The sequence below is a fragment of the Oxyura jamaicensis genome, chromosome 1 (genome assembly GCF_011077185.1).
Source record: "Oxyura jamaicensis isolate SHBP4307 breed ruddy duck chromosome 1, BPBGC_Ojam_1.0, whole genome shotgun sequence".
NCBI lineage: Eukaryota > Metazoa > Chordata > Aves > Anseriformes > Anatidae > Oxyura > Oxyura jamaicensis.
The window spans coordinates 58,608,020-58,629,002 of NC_048893.1; the positions used below are offsets into that span (position 1 = coordinate 58,608,020).

At 46.1% G+C, this 20,983-nt stretch overlaps 1 protein-coding gene across 8 annotated transcripts in view; it reads left to right on the top strand.

Annotated features, from left to right (window-relative positions):
- HIPK2 (homeodomain interacting protein kinase 2) overlaps nt 1-20,983 on the top strand; it is a 113,943-nt gene that overhangs the window by 89,578 nt on the left and 3,382 nt on the right. For 6 of the 8 annotated variants that reach the window (XM_035342296.1, XM_035342301.1, XM_035342289.1 and 3 more), the window contains 6 exons: nt 767-986; nt 2,777-2,898; nt 7,346-7,488; nt 8,233-8,412; nt 11,195-11,476; nt 20,492-20,739. In XM_035342296.1, the coding sequence (XP_035198187.1) occupies nt 767-986; nt 2,777-2,898; nt 7,346-7,488; nt 8,233-8,412; nt 11,195-11,476; nt 20,492-20,739 (1,195 nt within the window). The remainder of the gene's footprint in view (nt 1-766; nt 987-2,776; nt 2,899-7,345; nt 7,489-8,232; nt 8,413-11,194; nt 11,477-20,491; nt 20,740-20,983) is intronic. The other 2 variants (XM_035342274.1, XM_035342281.1) reach the window with 1 other exon arrangement.

The following is a 20,983-nucleotide window of genomic DNA, read 5'->3' on the forward strand; positions in this document are numbered from 1 at the left end:
AACTGCTTCAGACTTAGTCCAAATAATACACAAGTCACCATACGATTTCTAAATGTTTTGCAGAACATTGTGCTGGTTTTTGTGACTGTGCAACATCCCCTGCTGGAGTTCCTGCTCTGACAGGTTTTAATGTCAAGCCAAGCAAAATTTGGACTTTGAAAGTATTACTGCTATCTAATGTTACACTTCTGATTCCTCCAGATTCAAATGTAATTTGAGGGGCATGTACCAGCTTAGATACAAGGTAGAGGAAAGGCTGTAATCCACTTCTTAGGGTGAGGCTTTGCAGGGCACACAGGTGCTGAGTTTCTTTTACCTCAGCAGTGTGAGCTTCTTGTAAAGCTGTGTGCATGATGAGAGAACAATGTGATTTGAGCATAGTAGCATTTTCTGAATCCATCTTCTCTATGCTGCAAATCAGAGCCAGCTGGAGGCTGGCTGGGGCTACAGCTCTGCTTTGGAGAACACACTATGTCTCCGAGCAGTTCACAGCAGCGCTGTGTAGCCACGGGTCCCGTGGCATGGTACAGCTGCTGTTATTCAAGTAGACCATGCTCCTTTCCCCCTTGCTTCCCTCACCTCTGTGTTCCTCAGTGTCCTGCTCTACCCTTTGTTTGTTTTCAGTTTGCTGTTTTTTTTTATTTTATTTTTTTTTTTTACTTTATCTTACATTATTTTACTTTCTTATTTTAGTTTTGGATTTTGCTTTTTCCCATCTCCCTCATTTTTTTGTTTGTTTTTTGTTTAATTCCCATCATTCCTTTAGACCACCAACCTGGCTCCCACCTCCTCCAGTGCCACTATTTCCTTAGCCAACCCCGAAGTCTCCATACTAAATTACCAATCTGCACTCTACCAGCCCTCAGCGGCGTCCATGGCTGCGGTGGCCCAGCGGAGCATGCCCCTGCAGACAGGAACAGCGCAGATCTGTGCCCGGCCCGACCCCTTCCAGCAAGCTCTCATCGTCTGCCCACCAGGCTTCCAAGGTAAGTAACAGCTTCACCAGGTCTTGGCCACCCCCTGCCCTGTCCCCACTGCTCATTTATTCAGTTCTTGTTTGAAACAAGCTTCCTTAGTGCAGATCATGTGGAAGAAAAATTGAGCATTGAGGTTGTTGCAGGTTACTTGGATGTCAGCGGGGTGAAATGTCTGCAACAACAGAGGATTTTGCAAGCAACATATTGCCTTCACCTCATGGGTTGGAGGTGGCTGGTTTAAAACAATGGGGCAAGCACTTGTATCTCCAGTGGGAGGGGTAGGGAGTGAGGGAGAACTTGTAATATTTGTCATCCTTTGCCCTGAACAGAAATTTTGAGGATCTTCTGCCTTACCTTGGCGAACTTGAAATGTTTCCCCCACAATAACAATTAATTAGGACATAAATAACAGCTTCATCATTTCTTCTTAATTCAGATGTTAAAAAGGAAACTCAGGAAGTTAATGCAGTGCAGAGCATGGTGCTGGTAGGGATTAGGGCTTGCCCCATGACAGACACTTCCCTGCTGCACACAGCTCTGCCTGTGTATACCAGTGGAAGGTACTGCTGTCCACTCCCAGACTGAAAACATATCAGATGTTCCTGTCTGGACTAGACACATGCACAGGTGTCCAATAACTGTACAGGAGCAATTCTGTAGGAGAGTTACTGCTTTGATTCAGGAGTAGTAGCATGTTCACTAAGAGTACTAGTTAGTGTCAACTAACTGATATATCATGCCTCTGTACTCCCAGTGTACAGACCCCATGTCAGACAAGTTGGCTGATGACCAGTTGTAGCCACTTGTCCTTCTTTTGACTACATGCTGTAGTAATTTTGTAAAATTAGCCAGCGTAGCCAGTGTAGGACATGGTCTACATAGACCGCAGTTCAGCTGGTGCAAATTTTGCTATTCATTTTTCCAAGCCTCTTTGTACATCTGTCTCTGGGCACTTGTTAAATGTTCTGCAAGATTATCAAAGCTCTTTTGAACTGGGGGAGTTTAGTTAGACCTCTTCTACATAGTTAAAATGCATCTCAGGGGTCTGACTTCAGAAACGTATTGCCAGAACATGTAAGCTAACATCTTCAGCTTGCTGTCTTGAGAAAGCTCTAAAAGAGAGGAGGTAGCATGGGCTGCGCTATGCACTAAGGTGGTGGAGTGGGGAGCTTTCCCCAGCTCAGTTAGGCTTATGCACAGCTAAGCCAGTAATGGTTGGAGGTTGAGGTGCACTAGGTCAAACACAGCCAAGTAAGATTCTTCTCAATATAACTCCTGGGAAGCCGTGCAAGAGAAAAAACACTAATCCCAGACAAGACTGAGTTAGTGCACAGTTCTGGATTCCCATCCCACTGTCCTACTTTGGTCACAAGAGAACATTCTCACATAGCAATGTTTTTTGGCTGGCAATGACCAATTTCTGTTGTCAAACCAGAGAAATGTCAGGTAAGAGAAACCATTTCCTCCCCTCTCTTCCTTTTCTCCCTGTACACATTGTATCGAGTTGTTTCCCTTGGATTTGAGATAACCTAAAAATATAAAGTACATTAATCCCTTAACATCTTTTAAAATGTCTTTTATGTACCTTCATGCATGAACCATGTTTACTAGCATCTGATAGATATCTTTGGACTGGGGTGGAATATGTGGGACTCCTAGAGACCAATTTTCCAGAGGGACTAAACACTGTGATTTAAATGGACATGAGTGGGTGCCTTTAGGCACCTCTGAAAACCAGACTTCCACTCCTAGCAATGCTGTTGATGGCTAATGCTGTGCTTTCTGTGCTCATGCAACAGGGTTACAAGCCTCCCCTTCGAAGCATGCTGGGTATTCAGTTCGGATGGAGAACGCCGTTCCCATTGTCACTCAGGCTCCTGGGGCCCAGCCTCTGCAGATCCAGCCAGGACTTCTCGCACAGGTAATGAGCTCTGAAGATACCAAGCAGAGCAGGTATCGTTTGTGTTACTGAGCTCTTGGAAGCTGAGAAGAGTAGCTTTTTCTGAGGGCCTTCCAGGGCCTTCCTTATGGAGCCATAAAGAGCCATCAGCCTTATCTGAAATGTCCAAACCTCACCCAATTTATTGTTCTGCTCAAAAGCTGCATCACAGTTGCAAAAGTCTCTGGAAAGACTGTCTTTACTTCTGCTTTTTCACTAAAATCAGTGGAAACCTCAGAGAAAGCCATGTCAGGCCTATGCTGAGGAAGAATCAGTAGGAACCTTCATTCATCCTGAACTTGTGGTCTCATTGGCAGTTTGTGGCCAGTAGTTATGCTGGTGAATTGTATGCCACTGAAAAATATTTCCCATACTTTAATTTTGCAGCCTTTTATGAATTGTACCTCTATTTTTAAGTTATGAGAGAGATGCAGTGTGCAGAGGCAAGGCCTGAGAGCCAAAGAGCTCATCTTGTCATCAGCACCTGTTGGCACAATTCCCCAAACTACCCACACAGAAAAGGCATGACTCTTCCCAGAAAGACACCCAAAAGGGAATAGGTATCACTGTTCACGTACACTTTCTCAAAAGAAACCCAAGCTCCTCAAAAAGGAGGAGTAGTTTATCGCTACTTGTGCTACCTTCAGTGTATCTGCCCTTACTGGTTTTCAGTTGGTGCCACAGTAGTTCTGCCAGTATCAGGCAGAATAATAATTGTTTCTGGGAGAAAAAAAAAAAAAAAAAACAAGCAAATACAAACAACTTGTATTTAGCATTAAGTTGTGTGGCCTGGAAAAGATGACCTACAAGTCAAAAATGCATTTAGTTGATTAGGATTAGTTGATCTCCCATGCTGTCATTAATGCCAGCGTGTTCATATGCAGTCAGGTACCAGCAGATTTCAAGGTTTATGTCCATGTGCTGGATTGCCAGGATAAGACTTGGTGCAATTTGTGATTCTTCACCAGCTGCTAACTGCACTTACTGAGTGAAGGCACATCAGAACCCAACTTGCAGCCTCCATGATTTCCAGTAGCTAACATGCCCTGCCTGCTTGCAAGAAAAGTCTTTGTTAGAGCTTTCTGTTTGACATAAGGCTGCTGAAACATTGAGTCTACCTCAGTTGAAGCCTGTCATAACAGCCTACGTGGACCATCTCTCTTGTCTGGTGGGAAAGGAGAGCCTAAGAGGCAGTTGTCCTGAGGGCTGCAAGAGTCTGGCCTGTTGTGGCATTGGTGTGCTCTGCAGCATGGTTACAGGGAGGAGGGTCAGATCTGAAGTGTGAAGACAGCAGGATCCTGAAAGATCTTGCGCCCTGCAGTTCCTTTTTCTCCTCAAGGTGGCCTTGTTTGAGTCACTGCTCAGTCTGGGAGAAGCTCAGGAGAGGCTTTGCTATGGATCGCTGCCCTGCCCTAGTTACAGGAACTCTGGTTTCTCGGGCTGCCCTCTGGTACTTTATATTGACATTTTATGCACTGTCACTTAGGCAATGGAATTTAAGCTGTTTCTGAGAAATGCTCCTCGCTCGCATAGATATTATTTTTCATATACTAGAAGAGAGGCAGTCTGTCTGTTGATATATCTGTCTGTCTCAAGCGATGAGCTTGATGCTTCTGCTCTGATGGCAAGGAACTCTGATTGATGCTGGTGGCATCTGGTGTCCGCAGGCCTCGCTCGGTTTGGGCTGAGCAGCTGGGCCGATAAACAAATCTGTACCCAATTCCAGTTTCCTGAATGGAAAAACACAGCTTCTTTGTAATGCAGTGTAGTCACATCTGATCTCTGGATGGCTGTGCATCTCTCTCTCAGCTGAGAGCTATTCCTCTCATGCACAGCTGCTTATCTAACGCTGTTCAGCCCAACCTGTGCATTTGCTCCAACTAGTAGAGGGACAGTCCCCAGCAAAGAGCCTGCTGCCTCCAGAGCCCACTTCTGTCCTTCTGCTCCTCACGCCCCAGCACTGTGCGGTGCCATCAGGCCCCTCCCTGCTGCCCACCAGCCAGCACACGACACGGGTCGCTCTGCTCGCCCACGTCAGGATGGCTGCGGCTGGCAAAGCCTTACCACATCCTAGTGCGGCTGGCATCCAGCACTCCCTGTGTGTTTTGTGTGAGGCTGGCAGTCCTGGAGGCAGGGCAGGGGAAGGGGTTCCAGCAGCTGGGTGGACCCACGGCAGAGGCGGTGATGGATCTTGAGCACTGTCTCTGGCAGCTGCATGTGTGCAGCCTGTGATGTGGAGTTAGACAAAGCAAGCAGCCTGCAAGGTGCTGAGCCAGTGGTGAGAGTAACTTGTTACTTCTCTGGGTTTGTTTCCAGCCTCCCAAGCAAGTTTGTCCAAATACTGCATGCACAAAGACTAGTGAAAGAGGACTGATCCTATCTTTACTAGTACTTCTCTGCAGCTTCAGATCTCAAAAGGGACAAAGCCATACAATTTTTTGGCAGGCTTCCATGACGTGACCCAGAACTGTCCCCTGTCCTTGAACAGTGCCCTGAATTCTTGAGTTTCTCGCATTTTAACTCCTTCCCAGTGATGCTTCTTCCCATGGAGGTCCCGCCACCAGCTTTCAGAACAAACACGTTTATTCCATTAGTTGTTCTTGTTTAAACCAGGAGCAGGAGCTCAGTCGTACCAGGGGACGTACCACCTCCAGAGAGCAGGGGCCAGCGCTGCACTCCGCCACGGCGGCACAATTTCACAATAATGCAGTAACTGGGAACAGACTGAGGCTGCAGGCACAAGCCTCCCGTGTGTAAGCACCGCGAGCTGTGCTGGTGGATCAGCCTGGACAAGTCTTATCTGCAGATTAAATGATTCAGTGGTCCTTACCTAATAAGTGAGGAATTTGTGCCTGGACCCTGGCACTGAATCTAAATCTATGCTCTGCAGGAGGGAAAGGAGTTTAGATATGTTCAGTTTTCTTCCTTAAAAGAGAGGAAGCACTTTTCTCTGCAGGTAAATCCAGGTAGCCCCTTGGGACTGAGCACAACAGTAGCCGAGTCTCTACTTTTAAATCAAAGCTGGATTAAAAAAAAAAACAAAAAAACAAAACAAACACAAACACAAACAAACAAGCAAAAAGAAACAAAGACAAAAACAAACAAACAGAAACCACAAACAAACAAACAAACAAAATGTTTTTCCTCCCTGATCTTTTGCTTCTCTGCCGTTTCCTCCTACTTGCTCTGACCAGCAGCAGTCTGTCAGTCTGTGGCTGTAGTGTCTGAGATGCGGAGCTCTCAGGAGCCCCGTGACAGTCCTTTCTTTTTAGACGTTGCAGAGAAGCCTCATCACAGCAGCCTTTTTGTCTAACTTAGCAACATGGATAGTTTACAAGATGGTCACAGTTTGGAGCAGAACTGAGAAAAGTGTAATTTTTTTTTTATAGAGGGTGGCAGAGGGGGATTAGAAGGATAAATCAAAGGATTCTTGTGAGGATGGAGATGAGGACAAATGTATGCATGCCTGGACAAAGACTCTCCTCATTAAAATTTGGCCTCCTCAGGAGGTTATACAACATGGGCCTAAGGAGGGTTGTAACCAGTGCCCCTGTGTTCCCCAGCCCTGGCAGCACACAGCAAAGAAAATTTCACTCTGAAGGAACTGGAATGTGACCAAGCCAAAAAACAACCCAACTCGTGTGTAGTCACTGGAGCGGGATGACAAGAGGGATGACGGCATAGCAGAGCGATGGCTCACCTCGCAGGGCAGAGATCTCCACCCTGCAAGGAGGGCAGCTGCTAAGAAAAAGCCAAAGAGTGCATGGAGAGGACAGGCACATGATGTGTAGCATTCTCCTTTGGCCAGGGGTCCTGCTCAGCTGGACCAGGCAAATAGGCGCCTTAGCCCATGCAGCAAGATGTCCTTTCTGTGGAGTGCTTGGTGGCCAATATGTTCCCCCTTTCAGTACTCCCAAATTCCTCTTCTTTTCCTCCTAGCAACCTCCAAGCCTTGCAACCCCTTATTCTCTGATCCCTGAAAGTTTTCTTGTTTTAAGCCGCTTTAAGTTCCTGAAGTCCTCTAGGGTCTGTTGAGGTGGAAAGAAAAATTGGCTGGAGGTGGGGGGAAAGTGGCATTTGATGAGACCGTAGTGCCCAGCTGATCCGAACCGTCAAAATGCAAAGGTGCTAATGTGTTGGATGTTTGGGTTGAAATGCAGTTTCAGTCCCTCCCATTCCTAGTTCACCCTGAAGCGCAGCTGCTGCTTTGGAAGGCGAGGAAATTTTCTGTCTTTTGTGCTCTCTATATTGATAACTTTACAGTTTTGTCATGTTTCCTAAAAGTATTCCTGATCTATCACTGAAAAGCACTAAGAGCTAGGTATTATGATCATGATTATTGCGAGGAGCCCCAGCTGGGTGTGGATGATCACTTACGTGCAGTGTATGGCAAATCTTGTTAAGAAATACTTTTTCCTCTGGCCAACAGCAAGCATGGCCCAGCGGCACGCAGCAGATCCTGCTCCCCCCCGCCTGGCAGCAGCTGACCGGGGTGGCCACCCACACTTCTGTCCAGCACGCGACCGTCATCCCGGAGTCCATGGCAGGCACCCAGCCGCTGGCAGACTGGAGGTAAACCGGAGGCACGTGGAGGACGTGTGTACGTGCCTGTGAGACAGCCAGCGTGTGCGTGTGTGTGAGTGGTGGCCTCCAGACTGGGCCGGCTTATGGTAGCAGCTGTGTTCAAGAGCTGTATCGAGGGTGTGAGGGTTGTTTCTGGCAGTGGAGGTTCAGCAGTTTATTTGCTGTCACGGAGCTCTCGCAGGTTTCCTGTGTGGACAACAAGAGTGCACTGTAGGACCAAATTCTCTCCCAGGCTGCTCTAGCAGAAAGCTAAGCAGCATGCTCCTAGCCCTGCCATCCTCTCCAGCCTTCTCCTACTCCTCATGGCCTCTGTGAAAAGCTGTATATGGAGTAACCTGCCCCGGGTCTGTTTGCTTTTGCTTGGACACCTCAGTCAGGCAGCAGTGCTGGAGAACACCACCGGCCATGGCCTTGTGAGGCTGTGGAGCAGGAGGGGAAGGGATGGGGGCTTCAGTCTGTTCCCCCAGCACTCCACAACCATGCAGCAAATTGTGACTTCCCCAGTCAGAGCTGCGGGCAGCTTCTCTGTCCTCCATCCTTGCAGCCCAGCGCTGTGCCATGGCGCTCCCTTAGATCACTCCCTTAGGGGAAAACTCTCCTTTCTGGGGAAAACCCTTGGGACTGGAGAGCCCCGAGGTGGGGCCTCGGTGAAGGCGGTGGGAGCCTGCGAGAGAGCCTGCTGAAGAGCCGCCGGTCGCATTTTAAACGTGTCCCTGTCTCCCCCCTTTGCAGAAACACCCACGCTCACGGCAGCCATTATAACCCCATCATGCAGCAGCCCGCGCTGTTAGCTAGCCATGTGACTCTCCCCGCAGCCCAGCCCGTCAACGTGGGTGTCGCTCACGTCATGCGCCAGCCGCCCGCCGCCACCACCTCCACCAGGAAGAGTAAGCAGCACCAGTCGGCACCACGGTGAGTGTGCCCTGGGTGGGCAGCGGGAGGGAGGCCGGTCCTCAGCGGGCAGCCGGAGGGAGGTGCTGACTGCCTGGTTCTGGTTACAGCCCTGAAAGGCAGGTGTGCTAACAGGGGTGGTGTGTACTGATGCCTATGGGGCGAAATCCAGCTCGTTCCACTGCCCACAAGTTATTTTTGTGACTACAAGTCCATGGGGCAGTGCAGTTCCAGGGACTGCACCTCCAGGAACACGTACCTAATGTCTGCACATAAGATCTGCCCTTTCCAAGACAATTGGATTATAATCTATCTTCTGAGTTTGATACCCTGTAGAGCAGAGGACTGGGGTGGCTGTAGGCTGCCTTCAAGCTCTCTAGCTCCTTAGCTGGCTGGTCCATCAACAACAGCACATTGCAGCAGGGGGCACCCACACTGGCCATTTTCTAATCATGGCACCATAAGAGAGGAGCCTCAAGGGTGACCTTATCGCTCTCTACGGGTACCTTAAAGGAGGCTGTAGTGAGGTGGGGGTTGGTCCATTCTCCCACGTGCCTGGTGATAAGAAGAGGGGAAATGGGCTAAAGTTTCACCAGGGGAGGTTTAGGTTGGATATCGGGAAGAACTTTACTGAAAAGGTTGTTAGGCGTTAGAATGGGCTGCCCAGGGAAGTGGTTGAGTCCCCATCCCTGGAGGTCTTTAAAAGACGTTTAGATGTAGAGCTTAGGGATATTTTTTAGTGGAGGGCTTGTTAGTGTTAGGTCAGAGGTTGGACTCGGTGATTTTGGAGGTCTCTTCCAACCTAGGTTATTCTGTGACAAAACAGAGATCATTTTATAAGGGCATCTCATGCAGGGGCGGTCTTTTGATGCTAGGGTCTCTCAATTGTAGGTAAGAGCACTTGACTCTGCAAGAAGGAGGCTGGGTGTTCGGTCATGTTACGTTATGTGGCACAGCTAAAATGGTGCGATGACTGCAGTGCCTATCACAGCCACGTGGTCTTGCTTAGAGGACAAGGCCGTTTAAGAGTTATGTGCAACTGTTCAGGGGAAAGTCTTCTGGGCTGTGAAACTAGCACCTTTACTGAGCTATATTCCTGTTTTCAACAAAAGCAAAAAAGAAACAGTGCAGGGGAGAGAACCAAAATGGGTCACCACTCATGCAGTGGCAAAAAACAGGAGCTTGTGGTTTTCCTGGGTGACTGGACTGCGGCCAGCAGAGCTTGGAGTTCACAACCAATTTGACTCTAGTTAAGAGGCCACTATTTAAGTCCTTCTCATTTATCTGCTCTCTAATGTTGCATTTACTTTGGGTGGGCTCCAGCTGTCTTAGTCCATTCGTAATGTAGAGCAGAGGCAGCTACGGCCCCAGCAAGCCAGTAAAAGAAGGCGCCTGTTGCAACAACCGTGCCCGTGCAGGGCCTCCCCTCTTCCTTCCCTCTGCCGGGGCAGGGTGCCTGTGTCCAGGAGGAGTCGGACACTTGCAGAGCCGTGGATTTCTACGGCTGTACGTTTTCATTAATTGTGGAGCTTTTGTAGCCAAATGAGGAACGTGCTCCTTTGGAGCGAAGGGTACTCCTCGCTGCTCATTGGTATTCAGAAGGCACTGCAAACGCTACTGTGCAGTCATTTGTTATGCAAAAGACCCTGTGTAAGTTGGTGTAGTGTGATATGTCCATAATGACTTCCTTGTGATAGATGCCACCTATTCCTTTTGTTAGCTTTCAGGACACACTGAAAATGCAACCCAGACCTGACTGTAGAACAAAACTAGAACTTTGGTTTTTTGGTTTTGTTTCTTTCCTTTTTTTTGAATCTGCAAATGCTCTGCAATGAGCTGCATAAATACAAGTGTTTTTTTTTTTTAAAAAAAAGGAAGAAAGAAAATGTGGGAAATTAATGAAATGAGCTTTTGTCAGGGGGCTTTGGTAAATACATCTGCAAACCTGTGCAGCACTGTTTGCTGGACAGATTCTGTGCTTAGATCTCTTACCCAGTTGGGTCCTTTACAACTTTCAGGCAGGGAAGCTGAAGTAGGATGAATGGGAAAAAAACAGGGCTTGAGGTGTTTTTTTTCACTGTGTTAACAAAAAGGTTGTTCTTTTTTTTTTTCTGATCTATATGTGCTGTATCTGCTGCCTCACATGGGAATGAAATGAAACTGAGTGTCTGCCTTTCCATCTGGGTACTCTAATCCATGGGACTCCACTACTTTAGAGGATGAAGCACTGGGCAGGAAACATTTGTTGAAAAAAATCTTAAATGGAAAATTAAATTTTCAACTAAGAAAATCAGTTTTCCTGATAAATGATTGTTGTTTTTCAGAATAAGTGCTAATTTTGCCTTTAGCTTTTTCTGGCCAGAAACACATTATCTGGTCACAATGCATCCTTGCAGTTCATCAGGTACAGGAGAAAGGAATTATCTACTGTTTGTGTACTTCTTCCTGCTGTGACAGGTGTTCTGTGCCCACCTGTGTTGTGTACGTCTGGGCTGTGTGAGCAGCCTCTACTTCCCAATACAAGGTGTAGCCAGGGACTCCTGGGAGGCAGCATTTCTCATTTGGAAATTTATGGGGAACACAAAATTGAGTTTTTTACTAAAAGAAGGTACTTTTCAGCCAGTTATAAGAATAAGTCATGTGAGGCACTCTGACCTTTGAAGAGGCGACCATGCCAATTTAGCAGTTTTCCCAGACTCCGTAAATCAATGTGGGAGAATGAGAGCCCAGGAATCAAAAGCTGTGGAAACAGGCAACTGAGCAAGCTGAGATTTAACCAACTAACGGCCTTTCCCATTTCCAGAAATGCATCCACCTACGAAGTTTCATCCTCTCAGTCCATCAGCTCGCCTCAGCGGTCGAAACGAGTGAAGGAAAACACGCCTCCTCGCTGTGCCATGGTGCACAACAGCCCTGCCTGCAGCACCTCCGTCACCTGCGGCTGGGGCGACGTGGCCACCAGCACCACGCGGGAGCGGCAGCGGCAGACGATAATCATTCCCGACACCCCTAGCCCCGCAGTGAGTGTCATCACTATCAGCAGCGACACCGATGAAGAGGAGGAGCAGAAGCATGCACCCACCAGGTGAGCAGCAGCTCTGCTCTTCTCTCTGTTGTTGAGAAAAAGAGACAGAGAAGAGCTGTAGGGTCCCAGGAGTTATGGCTGGATCCTAGCACCCAGGTTTCTCATTTAGGGGGAAAGATAATGAGGAGGGCAACATACTGGCTGAGGAGCCTGCAGATCTAGTTGGTGTTCCCTACCACACCGTACCTTTGTTCTGTGACCCTGGAGAACTGTCAGAGTCTCCCTGTGCCATGGTTTCTCATCCCTAAGAGCAAATAATAGTGTTTTTTTCTAATTCACAGCACTATTCAAAGGCTATTTTAGAAGGTCTATGGTAATGACCCTCTTTAAGTCAGATAGCTATTTAAAGCAAAGACAATAAGAAGGGCTTGAAAGGAAGGTAGTTTAAAATGGCCTTTTCTCTTCCTAAGTGATCCAAGCATCTGTAAAGAGCATTAAATGACACCTTTAATACATGGTATTTTCTATAAAAAGGTCCTGAAAACACTTAAACTTTGTGGTGCTCAATAAGAGTAAACACATTTGCATGAGGGCTGCTCAGCTCTGACTGTGTTTGCAAAACATCCCAGAACCATTGTCATCTAAGTGGCAGAAACTGATGGCTTTTTGACTGACTGCAGAGAAGCAAAGAGGCTGTAAAGACTGTGGTGAGGAGTTTGCTCCTCAGAGAGTTAGTTCTCCCAAGTAAGCAGTGCGGCACAGGACAGCTGCCACTGCTGATCATCTACTCTGCATGAGACAGGACTTCATTTTCCAGGACTGTCTTTTCAACACCTTTCATCATATGTAGGCACTCAAGGTTTCCCATCTGATGCCAGTCACAAGATACCACTCAGTTTTCTAAGTTGCGGAGAAGTAGCTGTGCAAACAGCTGAATAATTATACTATCTTTATGCGGGTAACTGAGCCAGGAATCCTTTAACCTTATCCTTCCAGTATTGTCAGGAGATATTTATTATTATTTCTTATTTAGGACACGCTCCATGGCAGATTTTACTTTAATCATTGGTGTTGTCTTTATCTCTGCATCTCTGTGCTGCAGTGAAAAGTGGAACGCTGCAAATGTGCACAGAACAGATGAGATGCATTTGGCTTCAAGGAGCTAAAAATCTGTAAAGTAGAGCCATTTGATTCAGGTGTCTAGGACTGTGATTTCAACCTGCCTCCCACCAACCACCTCTGCTTTCCGTTCCCTTCCTCCTACCAGTGAACTCCACCAGGCAGAGTGAGCTCAGTGCCTCCCAAATTCAAGCTCACCATGAATGAAATCATTATCATGGGGAACTGATCACAGGACAGCAACACATATTTCACCTTACAAAATAATAATAGCTTCAGTATTCCTTAGTTTGGCAGGCAGAAGAAAGTATATTTCCAGAAAGGCTGGCGTAAAGGTCAGAGTGGAAATCAGGACTAGAATGAAGAGTCCCATTTTCCAGGGCTTTTGAAGGAAAAGAAGATCAACACAGAATTATTGCTGAAAACTAAGGACTAAGGTTTTGAAGCTGGGCATCAAGAAGGAGGCAGGCATCTATCTCAAGGGTCATGGGAGCTATTTGCAGCTCCATGGTACTGGTCCCAAGCTTTGAGAAATCATGTGCAGGTACTTAAAGTTACTGTCTGGGTATCATCTTGAAGCCAAAGTGGGGTGGAAGGAAGGGCTATGATCCCATGGCCACTTCATCTAACAGTAGTCTCCTCTGCCTCGCCTTGGCTGCCATCTGACCAGCTTCTTCACTCAGCACCTCTCCAGGGAGACAGGCAGAACAAAGTTCTGGAAAACGTCTGGAAATCAAGTTGGGAGTTTGGGGTACTTAAATGTTTGGGCAAGGTCTGCCGAGGGGTTAGGAAAGTAGTCCCAGGAGCCAGACTTACATAAATGAACTGTCTTTCATATGACTAAAGCATATTCGGGACACGTTCCTGCCTGGGATCAGATCCCTGGCTACTTTTTGTATCCATATGGCATATCTATACAGCGTGCCAGGACTACAGCATTCCTGGAAGGCCGAAGCTTAAGAGCTAGATTTAATTTCTAAGCAATGTGGAGATATTTTGCATGGACACGGGCTGCTCTAAGGCACTTTTTGGAATTCCAGAGTGAGCTAAATTGTCTGTGCAGACATAACCAGAGTGAGTGGAGAATTAGGGGTAGAGACACAGATGGAAAACAGTATGTCAGAATGGGAATTTTTGGTTAAAGTCTCAGGGAGAGCAAAATCGGCCTGCTCAGAGCCTTTTGACCTGGTAGATACAAGACCAGATTCTCAAACAGAGTAAGAGTCTCACTTTCAGTCACGGAAGCTGTATCGGCATTTAATGCCAATAAACTTTGCCCTTGCGAAAGATGAATTTGTTTGTTTTATTGAAAGCGCATCACATTTAGGAAAGTATCTCCTAGTTTTCTTGCTCATGTATTTTTTGTCTCCAAGAAAAAAAGGAGTGGCAGTGAGGCCTGTGCTTTGTTGTAATTGGTGCTGAAATGTTCAGGATCCACGACTGAGTCTAAAATGAAACTGCGCAGAATGTGTTGTCTTGCCCATATTTATGCAAAAATTGGGCCGTAGCCGGGGGGGGGGGGGGTGAAAAATAAGGAATTTTGAAACATGCTGTGAGTGACAGCCTAATAATTTTAGACTAATAATCTTTTTCAAGATTAGAATAGAAAAACAATATGGCAGTGGATCAGTCACAGCTAACTCCCTGATTCCATCTTTTTGATACCAGTGGTGTTTTTGGATTAACTTCACTGAGGTTGGACCAGCTCCTGAATTGGCTACACCACCTCCATCTTTTATTTCCTGCGGGGTTACAAATTTCTCTTTGACCCATGAGACTAAAATGTTTGCTTTACCGATCGTTTGGTGAAGAGAGATTCAAGTTTCTTGTGGTTGTGAGAAGTAGCAGATCCTTCAAAGATGTAAGGGTTCATAAGTAAGTCTCAGTTTGAAAAAAGCTGGTGATGCTGATAAAACATGATACTGCTGTAGCAGTTTGGATTTACTCAGACAGAAGAGCCTTTCAGTCTTAGCAGAGGAGCAAAGAGAGCTTTTCTAGATGCAACTTTTTTATTGTCAAAAGAAAAATGTGAAGAATTCTGTGTGATACAGGCAGAATTTCCCTTTACCTAATGAAAAACACAGATGTTCAAGTAGGATGTTTATGCAATACCAGCTGACAGAGCAGGCAGGCCAGCATTTTGCTCGTTCTTTGCTCACATGTATTTTACCCCGAGGATGAGAGTAACTTGGTGTAATCTTTTTAAAATCAGTTGTCATCTAAAAGGTTTGTGGTCCTGTTGGGTGAAGGTGCTGGGGAGGTGGCGTTGAGGTAGGCTCTGGAAGAGCTGCTCCATGAGACTTGTCAAAGGGGGCCATCTACTGGGCCCCATCTCTGTGCCGGGGGTAAAATTACAGAGGAGAGACATCAGGGACAATTCCACAGGAACCATCTTGAGACATGGTCAGAGACATGGGAGATTCAGGGTCAAACTCCTGATTAAAAAGTCAATTTGTCAAAACCAAGACTTTTTACAGGATACACTGAGGGGGTTTTTGTAATATCGCCCACGCAGTGTAATCTAGGGAGGGAAGCTTTAAAATTGCCAGAAGTTTTGACTTTTTTTTAAGAGGAAGAAAATGTTAGGGGATTAACTAATTAAGGCTAAGACTTGTTTTCTGGATTAATGGATTTTTTTCTTCTTTCAAACTACGCAATAGGAAGTGTTTTGAAATGGTCAAATAGAAAAGGAACATTTTGACTGAATTAAACCTTTTTTACCTGCTTTTCAACCCAAAGACACAGCAGAGCCTCTCACTTTTCTACTGTCTGCTTTGTTACTAGTATCATAAGTAACGCTCCTCCAGGTTGGCTTTCCATTGCAGTAATCACTGTCTTCCTGGGCAAGAAAGACTGACCATAGCTATCGTGAAGGCAGACTGAAAACCAGCCTCATTGCCCATCTTAATGGGCACGAAATTCTTGCAGGGTTGGGATTTTTTCCCTTTTCCTTAAGATGCTAAGCTATACAGCGAAGTCCCTGTGTGAGTTCCCCGTATTTACCTTATTCGTGTTATTTTGCAATGGCAGTAGAACCTACTTCAGAGGACATTAATTCCCCTTATACACAGAAATTGCCAGCAGGCACAAACCAGGTGATTTTGCCAACTAGCTGATGTGTATGTGAGGGTCAAAATACCATTTGTAATTCTCTGTTGACACCTAGCCTATTGTGGCTGTGCTGTGCTGTGCATAATAATGGCCTGACTCTGCATAGCAATACGTTTACTAACCACAGTCATCTGGTAAAAAGATGACTGCCTTCCATCTCCAGAAGACGCACCAACATGCAACTAATACTTAAAATAACAGAGATAGACAGTAGCTCTCTCAGCTAGCCTTCAGCAGCAGGACCTTTACAACCTGCTGAGCAATTCAGTATAATGACTTAAATAGCTCCAGCACGTGCTGTGTAGCCTAATAAAATAGCCTCCGTGTAGTACCTGCTAAATACTTCTTACCATCACATACTCACAGAGAAGGTAAGAGCAGATTAACAGGTCAGGACAGAGTCTGAGCTGTACAGAGAGGGGTATGTTCTCAGCACTGAGCAATGCGTGGCATAGGATTTCAATGTGAAGAGAGATTGCAGTGGCCGTGCGAGTTTTTGTTGGCTGACTCTATACTTTCTTAGAATAGGTGAATTATTCTGGAGCAGCAAACTCAAAAGTTTAATCTTAATGAGTTTTCAGAGACCTGGAACAAAATCCTTGTGATGTTAAGTTAACATACTGTGGTATGCATGCACACCAGTTCCGAGGCAGGGCTGGCGGACAGCTGCCTTCTTTCCCCAAACTAGAATGCCATCCTGGTGACCTTGAGAGCTGGAAGCCTCTGTTGCCATAGCTTCTGCCACCCTGAAGGGTTTGCATCTCTACAGCTAAACTGAACACTGAAGACTTGCCCCCACTTGACTCCATTTGTTCTTTCTGGGATTCTGGTAGAACTTGAGGTATTCAGGGAAGAAAGATCTTGTTCATGCAACGCTATCAATTACCAAGTTTTTTTGGCTGAGCCTTCAGCAACTGGAAATCATCTCCTCTCGAGCTGCGCTGCTACAAGTGCTGTTGTCCCTTGTCCTTGTCTGTGGTTAGATGGCTTAGGTGTTTTTTAGCACCTAACTCAGCATCTTGATTTCCTTAATTTCCTCTCAAATTTCATTCTCAACATTTGCCTTTGGCACCTTTCCATTAACAGCATCCCGGATGCCCACCTGAGTTCCTTGCCCTGTGCCTTTGCACAAAGTATCTTCTGTTTCCTCCATCAGGAGGAAACAGATTTCCTTTGAAATCCTGCCTAGCTGTGGGGATAGGGACCCACATCCTTCTCTCCACTGTGCGCTCACCAGGGTGGTATATGTTAGAGAGCCGTCTCTGAGAGCTGCTCCTGCATATTTGAGGCTGCTCTGAGCCTGCACATGGGATGGACATGAATTGTTTTGTATCTGAGCTTGAGCACAAGCCCTTCAGGAACAAATAATAAGCTTACAAAGCAATGCCTATTTTTTCCAGCTGCTGAAAGGGGGGACACAGCTCCAGCCACTAAGGGTTAAAAAGCCTTCCTGACTTCCTGCTTTTCAGTCTGTGTAGATGGATTTGGTGCCACTTTGGTAATCTTTCCCTCCTCCTTCCTCTGGAGAATTAAAATACACCTACCCATGCAATGCAGGCAGGCCCACGAGCTGACCAGGAACACACACTGGCTCCCAACGCTACTAAATCACGTATGCTGCTGCTACTGTGCTTGCAGGAAGGAAAGCAATTACCAGGGTTGGAGCGAGCTTAATAGGAAGGGGGCAAGACTTTAATAGTATTTTTCTGTGTAAGCACAAACATCCCCAAAAGCTGTTGCTGAGTTACAGGAACACAGTAAGCTTGCTGAGTAGGCAAGTGCTGTGTCAACAGGTAAAAGCTCTCAGCCCTGATAGTTTGTGAGCAGGGAAGGCAATACATCAGCCTGGACCCCACACAGATAACTCCTGTGTTTCTGTATGGTGGGGAAAGCAGCTGAGTCTTCAGAGGGAGCTGGAAGGAGGGCAGTTGCTGGCTAGCAAGAAGGCTTTGAGAAGAGGGAACGCTAGTTCTTCTGAGCTGAATTTTCAAAAGCCCCCATTTCAGCTTAACGTGTGTCTTTAAGCCTGGGAATCAACTGTTTTTCAGCGTGAGTTGGGCCTTTGATGCTTTTGAAATTCCCACCCTTAATCTCTCAGGCAGGCTGCGGTGCAGCAGGTACCTAACTCTTAGGCGTGTGAACAGTCCCGATTGACTTCTCTGCGTTCTCTAGCATGAACTGCAGTTGCTACCTTTTCCAAAGAAAAAAAAAATCTGGCTGCTTTCAATGGGACTCCTCGTGCACTTGAAATGATGCAGCCTGCTAAATCAAAAGGCTAATCACTTGGGCCCTAATCCTGCAAATATTGACCTATGTGCTTTAGCTCCGTTACTGGGAATAGTCCAGCTGACTTCAGTGGAATGACACACGTTAGTTGGGCTAACCACTTCTGTAGGGTCTGGCAGAACCATAGCTTAGGTCCTTCACAGTTTCTCATCCATGAAATTGGTTTAATATCCTGCTAAGGTCCCTTTCTCTGGAAAGGTTTGGGTTTGGGGTCACTTACTTGTTTAACCAAACAGATTGACTTGATTTTCTTGCTGTGAACAAAGAGCTATAACATTTTGAAGGAGAAGACTCCTCATGGAGCCTGCTTTGGCAAACCTTCAGTCAAGTTGGTGAAAAATATGCCCATTCTAAAACAATAAATAGCACAGATTTCACAAAAAAATACGCTTCCAGTTCTACAGCTCAACCTTTCCCATGTCAAATATCAGCCGACAGCAAGTATTTCCAGTTGAGCAGCTCAGGCCCTTATGTAAGGAAGGGACTGTAAAAGAATAGCTAGACCTTATCAGTTGTCAGAAAACTCTTTAGTGACTTGATTTTTCTTTATAAAATGTAATAACTGTCAGAGGTAGAGAATATATATCTCTTCCCAACTGGCAGCCAAGGGTAGCTGCAAAGGGCAAGCAGTGTGGATACTCATAAATGTGTTATTAGAGGCATTTCTACTGAAGGGGAGAGGAATATTGATGCAATATTAGTCATTTTTATTGGTTTAATATTCTTCTTCCGTAGCACCATATCCAAACTGCTGTATCCTTCACACACAGTAGCTGTCCATCTAAGATGTGCTGTTGCTGTTTTCGTTCCTAACGCAGCTCCCCGTGAAATGTCAGAGTACGAGGACTTGCTGTTGTACACCTTCCCCATCTGAAAGATCCCAGCCCCTGCAAGAATTTCTTTCAGTTTCCAGATGCTTGTTCATCAAATTCCCCTCCTTCTCTGTCTGTCCTGTTTCAGGTGTCAATGCTTTAGGATAGCAGGGGTCTCTCTTAAGGTATTTTTCACGGTCCCTAGTACATCAGCATGGTCTTGTACTGTCTTTGGGGCATGCTGGGCCCCTGTGATGATAGCCCAGGAGAAGTCAGTTATGGTCACTTGTTTGTGAACGCAGCTCCAAGACACTCTAATGGAAAAGACAGCTTTCAGTGACAAGTCCTGGGAGTTAAGTAGTGAGTTGCAGCTTGTGAATGCTGTTGGAGAGGCATTGGGATGGACAAGTTGAAGGGAACCCACCAGCGCTCCTTTACCACTGTGAGAAACAAATCAGGCAGAAAAAGTCCTTGCAAAGAAACTGTCCTCAGTATCTGCTCAACCTTTCCCTGGGTATGAAGCAATGCTGAAACTAGAGAACAAACAGTCATGTCACAGGCTAAGACCAGGTTCACCAGCTCCTTCCTGGACCGGACCTGCCAGAGTGAGAGAATGGAGGTGAGACTCAGTGGGAAAAGGATCTCTGTCTCTCTAAAGTGTGCACTCAAAAAGTTAAGAGTTGGAATCCTTTTCCTCCATGGCATTTCTGTTCCTGTTGGGGCTGTTTCCACCATTAAGCCTAATTACTTAGCTTTTTATGTGCTATCCATTTCTTTTCATCATTTTAAAAACTTGAGTTGCCATAACAACATAATGCAATCAGTGAAACATAGCAGCTATTTTCTGTAGTCAAGGTCTGTGCACTGTCAAGGATGTGAGCCATTTAAGCAAATCTTCACCATCCCCCTTCCTCCCTCCTCTTTTTTGCTCTCTCTTTCTCTCCCTAAACAAGCTCGTAACAGGAAGGAGAAACCATCAGGAATAATTAGACACAATAGCAGAGCAAATCCCAATCGTACTCATGCAGTCTAGTCTAATGAACTTCTAGCACTAATCTTGGAAGCGTTGATGTTCCTTTTTAATCACTTTTTTGATGTCAGAGATAGATTAGCTGCAGCAGGACCTTGATAATCCGCGCAAGAGTCAAAAGACTCAATGCCTATTTGGAAAAAGAAAAAGAAAACAAAAAAACTTCTGTATGGTGATACATAGCTCATTTTCTCTTCATTCATTCCTTAGTTTCAAATGCTTCTTGAGAATATATGCCCACTGTAGCATATTAGTAAATAGAACAGAGCGTATTTTGTAGATTCATGGGATTTAATCATGAAAATTCGTAACATCTATTATTAAATCATTGCTGGAAGGCTGGAAGAAACCGCCACATTTTTGTGTGGGTGGTGAGACTTGCAACAAAGCATAGTATAACTGCTGGGCCTCTACTGCACACATATATAAAAAGCAGTCTGAAAATAAATCTGGCAGTCTGGTTCAGTGCTATTCTAAGCGGTGTGAATATAAGATCTCTCCACAACGTCTTACTCACTCCTTGACCTCCACAAAGTCTTCCCTGGAATAGCAATATGTGAGTTTGGAAGCCTAGGATTTGGCTTAAGCAGCCTCTGTCGAAGGACCGAGGGTGCGCCTTGCCTTAGCAGAGCTAGCCTGCCGTGGGCAGATTCTTCTGGTGGCTTCCCAGTCAATCGTTCCCCATTCACTCTTTCCATTTGTGTGCTTGTGTTTCAGCACCTTGTCCAAGCAGAGGAAGAACGTCATCAGCTGCGTCACCGTGCATGATTCCCCCTACTCGGATTCGTCCAGCAACAACAGTCCTTACGCCGTGCAGCATCGCGCAGGGCAGAATAACGGGAACACCTACGACACCAAAGGGGTTCCAGAGACTCACTGCAGTGGGAACCCCCGAACAATCATCGTGCCACCACTGAAAACCCAGGCCAGTGAGGTGTTGGTAGAGTGCGATAGCCTGGCACCAGGTAAATTGCACCTCTTCCGTCAAGAAAATTAGTAAGAAATAAATGATTTATCTTGGAAGAATCTCATTGTTCGGTTTCATTTTGTTTGTTTGTTTGTTTTGTTTTTCAAAGAAACCGTGCTCCTGCCCTTCTCTCAAGTGACACATCTGTTCTTGGGAGCCATATTGCATTATTTATGTGCTCTGGTACACTCAGGAGTCACGGGGGCAAGTGTTATTCCTAGTTACTTCTGTGCAAACCCAAG